This window comes from Epinephelus fuscoguttatus, linkage group LG2 (assembly GCF_011397635.1).
Source record: "Epinephelus fuscoguttatus linkage group LG2, E.fuscoguttatus.final_Chr_v1".
Taxonomy (NCBI): domain Eukaryota; kingdom Metazoa; phylum Chordata; class Actinopteri; order Perciformes; family Serranidae; genus Epinephelus; species Epinephelus fuscoguttatus.
The window spans coordinates 8,064,882-8,080,359 of NC_064753.1; the positions used below are offsets into that span (position 1 = coordinate 8,064,882).

A 15,478-nucleotide genomic window follows, 5' to 3' on the forward strand; every position below is an offset into this window, starting at 1 on the left:
ATATTAAAAAGACATGCGGCAGTTTCAATATTTAAAAATCCCATTTGCTTCGACAGAAGAGCTTTTTCATTCAAGAGCATATGGCAGCAGTACCTGTATCCAGCCTCTCTCTTATCTCCGTCAAAGACAAAGAGAAAGAAGGAGTAAAAGAGGGGGTGGTGGTGGGAGGGGTGGGTGTGGGGGGGGCTCAAGAAAAAGAGATACTTTCAAACAGACATTCAGACATTGAAGAATCATTCAATTATCGGCAGCATGATGTAAAATAATTACCTGACTCGCTTCCTGTAATGAGTGCTGCTAATTAGCCATAGACTTTTGTTTTAGTTGAAAAAAGAAAGAGAAAGTCCCAAACTCCCAACTGCACAGAAGCTGTGAAAAGAAATGTTGTATGTTGAAGTAGCACCCCATCCTTTCTCTAAACACACACACACACACACACACACACACACACACACACACACAACGCGCACTCTGACTCCTCACTATAGGCTCACTTGGCTTGAAGGCACAATTTACCTCCCAATGTATGCACACACAGCTCTCAGTAAATAGTCGAGAGTGCAAAAAAAGATCCTTCTTCTCTTAATTAGCTGTGTAACAATTAAAGTCTCCTCTTAGTAAATTGAACCTTTGTCTCCCTTGCCTCCCTAGTTTGATTTCAGCACCTGTCACAACAACCCCTCCCTTTACCACCACCTCCACCGCTGCCACACACCCACCACTATTACCTCCACCACCACCCCCCCTTGACTGTAGTCATTATGCAAAACTCTACCAGAATGCGCCCAGCATGAGTGGAAGAAAACAGCAATTATTTCTGATATTCTGTTATTTAGGCCGTATTGACATTCAACTACTTTCTCCTTCTCTCTGTTTGTCTCTTTCTCGCTGCCACCACCTGAGAAACAAAGTGAGACTCCACTAGGTTTTAGTCTCAATCTTGAATCTTGTATGTCATCACTGCAGTCACTCCGCAAGAGACAAAGGCAGCGCTGGCCCATAATGTGACCTACAGATTTCTGAGTGTGTGTGTGTGTGTGTGTGTCTGTGTGTGTCTGTTTGCAGCATTGACATGCAGTGCAGAGGGTGACCAGTGATGTAAGCTATGACAGATACACTGTGGTCATTGTCTCCCTGACCTCTTTCTTCCCGCAGTCTAACCATGCGTGAGTGCTCTACACTGCCATGTCTGTTGTCTAACACACACATACACTCGTGCACACAGTTATCGTGTCCTGCTTTTCTGACTGATTTGACAAGAAGAAGAGTTTTGTCACTAGACAGATCAGACCAAACACACACACAGGTACATCACAAAACGTCAGAGCCACATTTTCAGAGTTGAAAAGGAAGTTGATCATTGAGCCATACTTGAGATAAAAGCACAAATGACCCAATATAGAGCCAGTATATTAGCATGAATACATACAATAAAAGAACATTTTTAAAGAGAAGCACTAAAAGTTTAAATCTGGGCCTGTATTGTAACTGTCAGGAGGAAACAATGGATTATCCAGCCTACTGCAGGATTTTTATGTTTTTGATGTTAAAGGACCTTACTTTTTTTTTTTTTTTCTCATTCCAGGTACTGTAACACTTGGTTTATATTCATTTTACGACACAGTAGAAATCAATATGCAGAGACTTGAAACTCAAAACTATGTCATATCTGTCCTGGCTCCATTGTCAACAATGCCTTATTGTTAAAGCAAATATTTGCAAGTGGATTTGCATTATGTAGGGAAATTAATGCAACAATAGCGACCTGGAATGTAGGATGAATATATTCAAATTCTTAAATACCACAAAAAAAGATAGAAAAAAAAATCCAAGGTACGCTAAGTAGCATTTTTCAGAAATTTCAAAGGCATTTTGTGGCCATCTTCATTGTCTGGAGGCATTAATTATAGTAAAGATGATTTGTTGTAAATTACATGTTTAGATTTTATTTGTCAGTTCCATTGTTGCTGTTTTTTACACTAATATTTTTTATAATGTAAACTATACCTTAAGATTATTATTTTATGTTTTGTGAAGAACTATATTTTTGTCAAAGTGTAAACAAGCATGCTCTGTACAGCCTACAGCGTAGACCACTGGTTCCCAACCTGAGGTTCCCGACCCCCCTAGGGGTCGCAAACGCTTCATGTGGGGTCACGAGGCCTTCTTGATTTTAAGAGGTGTTAGAAAACCTTTTAAGAGATATGTAATTATGTACAGTAGTCCTATATCTCAGCATTTCATTCATTTCTGTAAAGAGAACTAAATAGAATTATTGTTTTAAAGTTTAGATTATGATTCAACATATAAACTTCTCACTAAATCTCACAGGATAAGGACACAGTGAAGACCTGAGTTATATTAGTTATATTCACAGAGCCTTAAAAGCCTTGCCCTGCTTTGGAATAGAACAAGTGTGTATAATTGTTAAAAAACAAACAAAGAAAATTGGATGAAAAGTGTAAATTTGAACATTCATCTAAATTGCTTATTTCACACAAACTTCCTGCAGTTGTTATTTGGGTTAATTGCACAGCTGTTCTGTATTATTAGGCATCCAATATAATAAGAAATATCAATGAAACATGTCACTTAGGCAGGGATCATCAGTTTAGTCAATAATAGAAAAGAGGTCCCTTAAGTAAAAAGCTTGGGTACCACTGGTGTAGAGCTATATATGAAGTTAAAACAGGCTTCATGGCAGGTTTTACACTGTGACACCCTTAAATCTTAAGTTAAAGAAACATTTCTTTCATATCTGTTTTGAAAGGCTGATATTTAATGTCTCCCAAAAGGACACTCTCAGCAAATTGATAAATATCTGTTTAATACACAAAACAGCAGTAACAACCAAATAAGCTGCATGCAGTCCTTAAGCAGGAGTGACGCAGTGTATGAGTACAAGATGAGGCACGTTCTCTATCATTATCACGTCAGTTACCATGATTTTTATTTATTTTTTGTCTTTCACTGAACTTCACTAAACAGTGGCTGCTTAACAAATGTTTGGCACTATTAATCCCGCGCTCAGTGCTTTATTCGCTGCTGCAGGGGTCTGTCCACGCTGCTGCGACCGCTATTGTAACGCACTCAGGAGGGGAGAGGTGCTCACAGATGTATGTGCACACACACGCACAGACACACAGACACACAGACACACAGACACAGACACACACACACACACACACACACACACACACACACACACACGTACACACACACAGACAGAGACATCTGCAGGTCACCATCATCATAGTGGGAATAATACCAGGGATGGTTATCATAAAGGGAAGCTTTGAGCTCCCGGCCGTCTTGGGAAGATGATTTGGCTGGCCCGGAACAATGAACTGTGGGAATCCGCTTGTCCTGCATTGATCTTCCTCCCATGGCATCCCCTGCAAGGCTGTCAGAGCGATGGACGGATAAAAAGACCCACAACATTTTTCTTTCTCTCTCTCTCGCTCCCTCCCGGAGTCTTTCTTTTCTCCCTGTCAGGAGGGCTCCCACTGATCAGCGGGGATGAGCTGAAAGTTGAACTACCTGTTGACAGGACCTCTTAAACAGCCCTCAATGACATATTGTGCAAGAGAAAGAGGGAGGGGTAGAGACTCCTGTTCATTCATATTTGTCACTGATCTATTGAGTCCGTGCTCTCATGAAAGCCTTGTTCCCTTGCTTAATATTTTGTCGGTGTTAAAGCAAAGCAAGGAGTTAGGGCCTACATACAGTGTTATGCATAAGTTATAAAATGTGTGTATTCATGTGAAGAAAATACGCCCTCTTTTGTCTTTTCAGTTTTGTGTTTTAGAAGGTGTCGGGTACAAATTGGTCCCTAAGAATGTGATTGGTGTTTTTGTCCAGTCAGTCAGAGCGCTGGCCCTTTCAGGGTACTGGAAACACCTCCCTAAAGATCCACAAGCCCTTTGAGAGAGGAGGGCACAAAAATAGAAAAAAAAGAAATGTGTATTTGTTCATATTTGTAAGGAAAAACAACATTTAAAGTCAAATCTAGATGAGATCTGATCTTGGCCATGTCTGCAACTCTACTCCCCCCCCCCTTTAAAAAAGAACAATCCATCTCTGAAGCCTCACATCTTTTTGATAGTGCGGAGTTATGCGTTTTGATCAAGAGGCTCCAGGCATGGGATGGAGTTAGGATTGAATCTGGCAGGGGTTGTGTGACTGTCTTCCATGTGCAGTTCAGAGTGTTTTCGCCTCATTACAGAAAGTAATAATGCAGTGAAGTCAAAGAGCGGGAGAGAGGAAGGAAAACAAGGCAGCTTTTTTATTGAATTAATTAGACGCCTTGCAAAGACCACCTGCAATAGAAACAAAACACAAGCCAGGAAGAAACTCATATCTGGTCTGTTCTACCTCAAACTTGAACTAAAGCAACTTTTACCAAGAGCTAATTGATCTTTGAAATGACTAGAAGGCTCTTTTCTTACTTTGAAAACATACTTACAGCTACTGAATGGATCTGATTGTCCCTGCTGCTTATAGCATTCAGCTCACAGTGCATGTAACATATGGTAAATACCCACATTGTCCCTTAAACACAGATTACTGGAGCTGTAGCCCCCATCCCCCTACCCCTCGTCTCATTAATGATTTGGTGGAAATATGATGGAATTCAGCACATTGTGAATAATGATTGATTTGTTTAATGCAATGAATTACTTCATTAGGACTTAATGAGGTATTGCATTGTGATTAGTCGATGGGTTTTGTGTCGATACATGTCAAAATAACAAAGTAAAGTCCAACTAATGGCTTTTCGATCCTTTAGTTTCTCCCCATCTTGTCTTAAATGTCAGAGCAAAGTTTTATGACAAAACTTGGGCCTAAAAGTAACTTCAAAAAGTAGATGCAGGAGTTTGTTTGAAATTCTTTATTTTAATATGAATTCATAATAGGTAGCTGTTCCTAATATTGACGCTGTCTTTCATATACTTTATATGGTTACAATTAGACAGCAACACATACAAATCCCTTATGCATTTATGATGCATGGTACCATTGATAAGACAGAAATGAACCGAGCACATTCAAATGCTGACTGAAATACACTTCCATTGTGTTACAGATACCACTTATAATTAAGCTGAGGCTTGAAGAGAAAAAGAGCAGGGGAGAAAAATGCATTTAGAGAAACCGAGTGAAATCAGTTTTCTGTGCGTGTGCACGAATGTGCGGAGGACTCTGTGTGTTTACGGGGTGCACGTGCTGCTTTGCTGAATATTAAACCACAAACTATAAAGACAACAACTGAACCGTCGTGAGAAAATGCTAAAGGAAGTCTTTGTGGTTTTAGAGGTATCAGAGGAGCCAATAGTTTTAATGAGGCAGCATTGCTGTACATGCCAGGAAATGATAAGGTTATACAGGTTAGAATAACGGCAGAGAGATACTGTACCAGCAGAACGCTACACAGTGGATATGTTGAACATATCGGCGTCAACGCAGGCTACACAGCCATGGCAGAGACAGTGAGACATAATAGGGACAAAGTGGCACCAAGTCTTCGTAATACAACCGGTAAGAATGACAGACCTTGATCTTCTAAAAGCAGAGCACTGCTACATAGATACTGTGTAGCGTTGTTTCCTTCTGTACATTTGATGGATATTTTGCAAGAGGCTTGTAACAGTAACAGTCAGCATGATGTCAAAATAGAAAGAGTTGCTGATGTGATTTCTGTGGGCAGCCATTTGATAGTGCAGGGTGAGTTGCAACGTACTCTTCGTGTCTTTTAGAGGGCATGCGCATACTGAATTGTTGTCTGTAGTCAAAGGGTTGTGTTTGAGTGTCTTTGCCTGCGTGTGTGTGTGTGTGTGTTTCTACTTCTACACCACCCTCAAATTCCTTGCATGTGTGTGTGTTGATATGAGCAGAGGGGGGATGTCACATAAGAAATGTCCTTTTTAATCAGGGGAAAAAATATAAAATGACTGGGGAGCAAGGCAAGCATATTAATGTGTCTCATTTGCATACGCTCGTCAGCCAGGATACGTTTATAAAAAACACAAACTGGATTCGTCAGTTCATTTCACATTATTCCATTGTCTATCTGCCTTTGTTATATGTTAAAGATAAAGGCAGAAATCAAATTGAAGAAAAGGGCAAGCTGCTATCTCCCCAAATGAGCAACAGCTCATCAGCCTAGTTTAAATCACAGATTTCTATTCCAAAAGGCAGCCGCCTCTGTAAAAAAGGGCCCATTCAAATAAGGTCTTCTCCGATATAAGCACGCCTGGTGATGGAAGCTGGGGTGTCACATAAATACAATTTAAAACCCTAAGCCATTTAAAGCAGTCTAACAAAGTTTTATCTTTCTTTGCAATTCTCTCCGAATATTATTCTCACAATAAATGTACACATATAGAGTATGTATATACATATATATATATATATATATATATATATATATATATATATATATATTCCATCCAAGAATAAACTTTTTATTAGGCTTTTATGATGTTTAGATGAACGCAGCATTATTCAAGTCACATGAGAGCACGATCATAACATCTGTCGTAAATTTAAGTAGGCTTTGGCAGAAGCATATCTAGCTGTTATCCGCCTGCAGAACATAGCATGCCCATTATATTCTTGATGAATTCAGTCGAATTGCTTAAGATAGTTGTGGGGAAAAATAAGGAGAATTCAAAGGGCAGCCCACAAGTGTCACATTCCTTTAAACACAAGTGGAAGCAGCTCACAGTGTCTAATTCATCTGTGCAAGATAAGAATCCACCATCAACAGTGTGTTGGAGGGGCCAGTGGCTAAAAGAACAGGCACCCCTTATGTCTACTAACCTCCTACTGATGGGAGAGAGTGAGGGAAGAGAGAAAAAATTCAAATGAACGAGAAAACAAGCAGGCCAAGTACAATGTTGAGTCCTCCCTGCTTTAGAAACATACTGTAGGTGGAGAGAGAGAAAAAGAAAGGGAGAGTCTGGCAGGACCTCAGTTGCCCTCTGTGCCTGTAAAGTGTATACTGAACATGTGTGCACATATTTTTAACGTGGGTGTGCCCCATTGCTGCCAGATTGGGTCCATAAGCTGTCTAAAATGATCCCACTTTCTCTTAAAAGTGAACTCACCTAATGCCAGTGCTTTACACAGCCTCTCCATGAAAGGATTTTTTGATGATTATAATCATGCGTTATAGCACAGTGGCTGCCACTGTTACCAGGCAGCATACTAATCAGCTTAATGAGATATTATACAATATTTTGTTGACCAAAGCAGAACCGTGGTTATTGTTTCTGAGGGTTTGACCCCTGCCAGCAGCCAGAGGAAGTGTGCAGATAGATGTTTATACCTCTCCATCTGGAGAGCAGATGGATCTGCATTAAAACCAATGTTATTCATTTTTTTGTTATTTATTCACTGATGTTACACATATGAAATGGAAAACCTTCTGCTGACAGTACAACATGTTCAGAAAATGGTAATATATTTTGGTAGCATTAAGGCAGCCCAGGACTACAGCATTCGTACAGTAGGCAGATCAAACACAACAAAGTAACTGCTTATTCCTCTCAGACTTGAGGGTGAACTTATCTGTTATCTATTCTTTTTTCAACTGTGTATCAACCAGTGCATCTTTGGCTGCAATGGGAACCCGTTCAACACAGCCAACTGTTGTTTTCTCCATCCTAGAAACTATAAAAGATTTAGGTAGAGAGAAGAAGACAGACAGAGAGAGAATTGGGGGAATAGAAAGAAGCAGAGGGAGAGCAAAGTGATTCACATCAAATGTAGTGCGGATCTTTAATGGAATTTTGCGCCAAGACAAGTGTCGTGGCAACAAGATAAGAGTGTTGTGTTTACTGGAGTAACCCCTTGGCTTTAAGTGCTATTGTTAATATCATAATTGTAGTATTGCGGTGGCTCCCCGACAATGCCGTTGCTCCGTTTCATTAAGGCGTGTAATTGGAGGAATTCTGATAGGATGGGCACAAGTAGCTTAATTATACACTGCTCACTGTGTTTACAGAGTAATTATTCCATCCAAAATGGTGTTACATTTTGAAAAAGTTCTATGGAGTCGCAGCATTTCTCCAGGCCCTTGGTGCTGACAATTCACGCAGTGCTCTATGCATCAAAGGCAATACATTTCATTTCCCTGTGCTGGGTGACACAGCACAGGTGTTGGTTCCCTAAGTGAAGAAACACATTAGTCCTGAACATGTGGCTGGATAATATTCTATTTGCAATCACAAAAGCAAATACAAAGAGCACAGCAGCAGCCACCTTCTTTTCTGAAACCTATAATGTTTTCAAATATTTCTAATTCTACAGATTTTTTATTTCTAATATATTTCCCTGTTTCTTTCTGGTTTTACAGGATGGAGGACTCTAGTTTGTGTCTTGGTGTGTCGTCAGCAGTGCCTGATGCTGATGCCCATCTGAGCAGTGCAGTGTTAAATGGCCGCTACCCCATCAGTCAAAAGCTTCACCAGCTCACTGCCCAGCTAGGACACGCCTTTCCCGATCTACACCGCCCACAACAGATCCCCGAAGAGAAAGCAGCAACGCCTTTGGACGAGAAGACCCACCACGCAGCCCTGGCCAGTCAGCCTATCAGCAGTCAGATGGCCCTGCTAGCCAATCAGCTCAACCGAGACATTGACGCAGGGGCACTAAGTGGGTTGAACGGGCGTGTTGATTTGCAGCAGTTTCTCAACGGCCAGAACTTGGGCATCATGTCCCAGATGAACGATATTGAAGATGATGCCCGCAAGAATAGGAAGTATCCCTGTCCACTCTGTGGCAAGCGCTTTCGTTTTAACAGCATCCTGTCACTGCACATGCGCACACATACAGGAGAGAAGCCCTTCAAGTGCCCCTACTGTGACCATCGAGCAGCTCAAAAGGGCAACTTGAAGATCCACCTCCGCACCCACAAGCTGGGGAATCTTGGTAAAGGTCGTGGCCGTGTCAGAGAGGAGAATAGGCTGCTGCATGAGCTGGAGGAGAGGGCCATTCTTAGGGATAAGCAGATGAGAGGGAGCGGCAGTCTCCTCCAGACTGCTCCAACACCCCATCTGGGTCTCAATAGCAGCTCTAATACCCATCAGCAGCAGCTAGGCTCGGCCTGTGGCCTCCTCGCCCCCTCCAGCCTTACCACTCCAGAAACAATTTCCCAACCTTCTTCTTCACCCAAGCCGGCTGGCACCCAGGATGAACAGTCCTTGAACCCAACTACAGGCTTCCGCTGTACCTTCTGTAAAGGGAAGTTCAAGAAGCGCGAGGAGCTTGACCGCCACATTCGCATACTCCACAAGCCCTACAAATGTACTCTGTGTGAGTTTGCTGCCTCCCATGAAGAGGAGCTGATAAGTCATGTGGAGAAAGCCCACATCACAGCTGAGAGCACACAGGGCCAGGGTGCTGGTGGTGTCGGCGGCACGCAGGCTGCCACTGAATTCCGTTGTGACGTGTGTGGCCAGGTGTTCAGCCAAGCTTGGTTCCTCAAGGGCCACATGCGCAAGCACAAGGACTCCTTTGAACACTGCTGCCAAATCTGTGGCCGTCGCTTCAAGGAACCGTGGTTCCTCAAGAACCATATGAAGGTGCATCTTAACAAGCTGGCCATCAAGAACAAGCCAGCCCAGCCCAGTGAGCAGGACATGGCTGCCGTCAATAGCATGAGCAATCTGGCTCAGGAAGCTCATGCCAATCTTTATTCCCGCTACATCTCCTGTCTTCAGGGAGGCTTCCTTTCACCAGACAAACAGGGCCTGAGTGAGCAGCACCAAATGTTGGCTAAAGCAGGGATAGCCATGAAGGAAAAGGAGATGCTAGGGAAGCTGCTTGGGCCAATGGCAGGAGGTATGGGCCATGGGCTGGGCGAAAATGAAAAGCGCTCACTCCTGGGTTGTCTCAACCTTGTGCCACCACTCAAGTCCAGCTGCATGGAGCGTCTCCAAGCAGCTGCAAAAGTGGCGGAGATGGACTCCCTCAATAGCTACCAAGCCTGGCAGATAATGGCTCGTGGCATGGCTATGGACAGGGCTTTCATGCCGAAGGAGCAGCAGCAACACCAGCACCATATACCCCCGGGGCAAGAAGATGAGATGGGTGGTGCTGGGGCCTTGGCTTCCTTCTCAAAGGAGAAACAAGACTACTCCTTGATTGCTTCCAGTGATAGCTCCAAGCAGAAGCAGCTCTCTGAAGCCTTGCAGGGATCCAAGGCAGCTAGCGGAGCCATGATGTCCATGAAGGAGGATGGAAGAGGCTTCGACAGTCACCGTGACTTAATGTCTGTCCACAGTAGTGCTGAGGGTCCTGGAGCCATGGCCGGCTTGGGAAGCCCAAACATCGACTACAGCCTCTCTAGCCTCTCCATTCTGAAGGAGAAGCCTTCAGAGTGCCCTGACTGTGGCCGGGTCTTCAGAACCTACCATCAAATGGTCGTCCACTCCCGCATTCATGGCAAAGACAGGAGAGGCATTGAGGAAGCGCTCCAGCAACAAGGTCTGGATGAACGTCGTGGATCAGCCAGCGACCCGGAGTCCCAGTCAATCAGCCGCTCCACCACTCCTGGTTCATCCAACGTGACAGAGGAGAGCGGAGCTGGAGGAGGACACTCCCAGACAGGAAGTGTCCAGGATGACAGCCCACATCCCTCCTCACCATCTTCAGGTAAGAAAAGTACAAATGTGAAAGTGAATGACAACCACTTGTATTTTTTTGGTCAGTCTGAGGATAAAGCGACCAAAATCTTATCCTGGTGACATACTTGGGATTTATGTTCTTTAATTCAGCGTTACCTACCTACTATAGTTCTACCTACAAAGTTTCCAATAAGAATCACTTTGTGTAGTTTAAAGATGTGTGCATGTGTCAATGTGTCAAATCCATCTCTTTAAAAAGGGAATGAAAAATAGTCCAAATACCAATCAAAGAATCAGAGCCACACATTCCTCACATAACTCAGATACTTAACGTCTTTGTTCAAATACCCACACACCCTCACAGAGTGGTTTGCTTTTATAGGATACTTTACACACACACACACACACACACACACACACACACACACACACACACACACGCGCATACAGTACATACATATATATATGTATATATCCATATATATATACATATATATGGATATATACATATATGTATACAAAGTTTTATTGAATTTAAGTGTACACAGTGTACTGTAAATATCGCACACACTGTGTACAGGTCATTTTCAAGTTCTTATGCGGGACATACTGTAGTAACAGTTGTCCCCTGACATTGCTGAGTTGTTGCTACAATTTGCATTAAGCCAAACAGACGACCCAAGAGAACACAATCCAGGAAGAGACCTGCTTCACCATTGCATTTACATTTGCAGGTTAGCAGTAGAGATCCCTGTGGAACAAGAGTAAAGACTGCGAGCGTAGGGACGAACTCGTTTTAACCACAGCGATTAATAAATGTCTTTAATAAACATGTTGGAGACAACTGTACCCCTCCTTTCTCCCTTCCCAGCAAACACAGGCCGGCCGGGGCTAGATAAGTGTATGTTTAGTGGGATTAAGGGAGGCTCGTTGCTAATGATTACACAAGTTTTTAAAGGTAACTTTCGCTTGCTCCTCAGGGCACTATGCTGGCGTTAAGAAGCGTGCGCAGTAATTAGGTCACGACTATGCGATAATCAGTCGGTTTAAGCTAAACAAGACACTAATTAAAGATATACATATAAAGCAGGTCAAAAAAATGGTGAACTTCATTTGCAAAAGCGAGGATGTGCTTTTAAGTCTTTTGAGAAAAAAAATATAAATAAATATAAATATAAATCAGAGTGGCTTAGCTTAAGGCTGTAAGCAACTTAATTCCACCAGTGGAGACGAAATTGTTTATTTATTCACAGAGGCATGAAGTCCTTATCATGCCCGTGTAGTGTGATGGGTTTGAACATGGGACAGGCTATGTTTATTTTAATCTAAGAAATAATAACAGACAACCCCCCACCCCAATTAGGAATTAATGAAAATGAGAGTGAGATAAAAACCTATTTTCTTTATAGAGACTATTAAACATTACACTTTCTCAACAGGGTGGGGGTGTAGCGGATGTAATTATCTTCTGAATTTTAATGCTGGAAGTCTCTCTCTCCATCTCTCCCTCTCTCTCTGTCTCCATCTCTCTCCCTCTCTCTCTCTCAGTCTCTCTGTCTGTCTCTTTTGACTCAAGCACTTTGAATCTGATGAGTACAGCTTGTGGCGTTTCAACAACTTCAGAAGTACTATATTAACATCCAGCGTGCGGTATACAAAATAAAATAAGCGAATTACAGTGAAATAATAATTGACAAATAAAACCAATAGTATTTACCACCAAATGCTAACAAAGCACAAAGAAATGCATTCGATTTAGTCGAGTGGTTAAATCTCTCCCCCCGGGCACCATCTTTTGGAGAAGGCGGGGTAGGATTAAAGAAAATATAAATACCAAAATAAATTAAAATAGTGTATTGACAACTTTGCACAAGAAAAACAAAAAAGCCTGCTGGTTTCCACAAGGCCTTACTGCTGCCCTTCCTGCTGTCTTTGTCTGACTGTTTGTGTGCATGTGGTTTGTGTAAAGGTAGTGTGTCTCACCCGTAGCCCAGTGCTCAGTCAGAGGCTACACTGCTTGATACATTGGCTCTATTCAAGCTTTTTGTCAATCTGGCACTGTCAAATCTGAAAGGCTGTCCTCACATTGTTGTTGCAGAGCTCCATGAGTGTGTGTGTGTGTGTGTGTGTGTGTGTTCCAAAATAGGATATAATTTACTGCTAGAGAGCATGGCAGAGGTGGAAAATAGATATGTAAAGAAGAATGAAATAAAATGATAACTGATCTGAACAGACCGGGATGTGGTTATACCAAACAAAAATGTGAGAAGTAAACAGATTTGACATAAAAAATGTTAAATATGCTGGTTTTGCTGTTTCCTGTTTTTTTAATCAGAGGTAGCGAAACTTGTCTTTCTTCACAACTTACACAATGTGATTCACATTTGGAGCTCAGGGACTCTCAAATTAGAAGCTTTGATGTGTGAGAAAAAAAAGTGTCTGAGCCTCGTGGAGAAAGGTGTCATGCTTCTCTTCTGCATGCATGTTTGTTGTGTGTGTGCATGTGTCTGCATGTGTGTGTGGGGGGGAGCTTATATGCTTATACAGTATGCGTGCATATCACTCTTCTGTAGTGAACAGGATGTGGCTACTGTACCATTGTCTTTATCTTAATATCTCAGTTTAAAAAAACAAAGGGCTCATCTCTAAGTGTGTGTGCGTGCACCTGCGAGTGTGTGCCTGTGTACGTGCGAGCCTCTGCCCCGCCACCTACCCACAAGCAATTTTGAGTTAAACTTGAATTATAGTAATCAAAAATAACATCTCAACTGTGAAAGAAGGTCAGCTCCGCTGCTTTTGTCTTTGAGACGGCACTTGTTTAAAAGCAACGAGTGAAAAAGGGAGAATTGAGGAAGGAAAAAGAGCAGAAAAACAAAGGCCTCTGTCAGAGATGTCCTTTAAAGACCTTCCTTATTACAACGTATCTCGGCAGCTAACCTTGAGCATGTTTCCTTTTCAATAAAATTCTTTATTTCTTTAAAGAAAACAAAGAAGTAATTACATTTATGTCCATCATGATCTTTTTTTGTTTGGTTATCCTTGGACTGACTTCACCTCAATGTTATTGTTTCCCGCTGATCAGGACTCAGAGTAGCAGTGTTGAGAGAAAACACACTGTGCAGAATAGTAGTCATGTTAGGAAGTTGCGGCAACAGGTAGACCTGATGTGAATATAACTTATTACATCTGCAAGGACCTGGTGCTTTGGAAAACACAGCCCTTTTTTGACAGCTCTTTCATGCAAATAAACCCACCATTGAAAATCCTCATTTTGCACGATAGCGTCTTCCCATTCAGCTACAATATAAGGAAAATGTAGCTAAATGTGTAAAAAATAGGCTTTGCTGCACTCGTGTTAGGCCTAAAGCAGTCTTCCTTACATGTACCTCCACAACCTTCCCACTACCCCTAAACCCCACTCCCACCTCTTGGCTCCTGACTGTAAAAGATTCTATACACTCCCTCTGGCTCTCTCTTTCTCTTTCTCTCTCTCCAGAGAATCCCCCATGTCTACATTTTTTTAAGAGGAACAGCGTTTTAACATGGCAAGGATTAGCCTGCATATCCCTGGTCTTTACCGCGGCTCAAACAAGCAGGCAAAATGCTCCATACAAATTGAAATTGGATTTGCCAACTTGACGCCTTAGGTTATAAAGCATGGATATTCATCTAATTGCGACGGTACAATGGGGGCGTAATTACACATGCGGACAAACTGTTACAGTGTAATTACTGTGTCATTAACAGGAATAAAGTAGAGTTGAACAAGATCCAGACTGCTATGAATATGCATGGTGACAAACCAGATCTACCTATCTATTATCAGCTAATGTAAGATAAGGAGTTGTCAACTGGAAATTTAGAACAAGAATGCATTTTAAGGATTTTCATCTGTATTCTTTTACTGTTAATGACAGTCCAAAAATACTTAAAATATATGTAGATCAACCCAAGCCAGAATAATTAAAATTACAGACATTAAGATAGATTAAAGATAACTGATATAACTGAATACTATAGAAGGACATTATGGGGCAAAAATAGCATACCATCAGGTGTTCTGGATCATGGTTCTGAATATTTTGAGATAGTTCTGTAAAAATGTTCTCATTACACTTAACCCTGTCTCCTGGAAATTACAATTTTCTATTACTAAATTTCATTCCTGATCATGTTGTGGCGATAACCTAATTACTGCCTGGATTACATTCAGAGACAACATTATTTGAGTTAATGAAACACTACATTTATTAACTCGTCAAATACCGCCACTTTGTCATTGATGCAAAAAGTCACCTTCTGTGGTGGTATGATACGTCCCCAAGCGGTATCAGTTAATAATGCCACTGAATAGCATCAGTTTGAAACGCCACCATTAAGAATGTAATATAAGGAGCTGGGAAGTCTCCATATGGTGGGATGGAGGGGAGGTGGATGGGTTCAACAAACCCTGGACTTTCATCTGGGAGCCTGCTGTTAGCTTCACATGTACAGTAAATGTTGAATCAGACCATGATGTTGTTTTTTGTTGCCTAAACGTAAGAAACATAAGTGTATTTTGAAAAGACACAAAAATGTAACAAGCTTAAGTTGACATGGTGTCCTGGATGCAGGAGGATACTCAGAGCGTCAAAGTAAAGGTGAAATCCGCTGACAAAGAACGCATTGTTATGTACCACGCTGGACTCTCAGGGAGATGACCAGTGGTCGATTGTGGACAGCAGACATAAAAAGTGCAGAACTGTGACACCAGAAACCCGGGTTCTTGTCCAGAACTGTCTGTGGTTTAGGAAACAAAAACACCTTGGTTAAGTAAATGGACTTGCGCTTGTATAGTGGTCCTCTAG

General features: G+C 42.0%; 1 protein-coding gene across 7 annotated transcripts in view; it reads left to right on the plus strand.

Annotated features, from left to right (window-relative positions):
* Positions 1–15,478, plus strand: part of znf536 (zinc finger protein 536) — a 266,177-nt gene that overhangs the window by 124,055 nt on the left and 126,644 nt on the right. For 6 of the 7 annotated variants that reach the window (XM_049562887.1, XM_049562931.1, XM_049562896.1 and 3 more), the window contains one exon: positions 8,360–10,659. In XM_049562887.1, the coding sequence (XP_049418844.1) occupies positions 8,361–10,659 (2,299 nt within the window). In that variant the 5' untranslated portion in view covers position 8,360. Of the gene's footprint in view, positions 1–5,418; positions 5,539–8,359; positions 10,660–15,478 lie in introns of those variants that run through there. The other variant, XM_049562924.1, reaches the window with a different exon arrangement.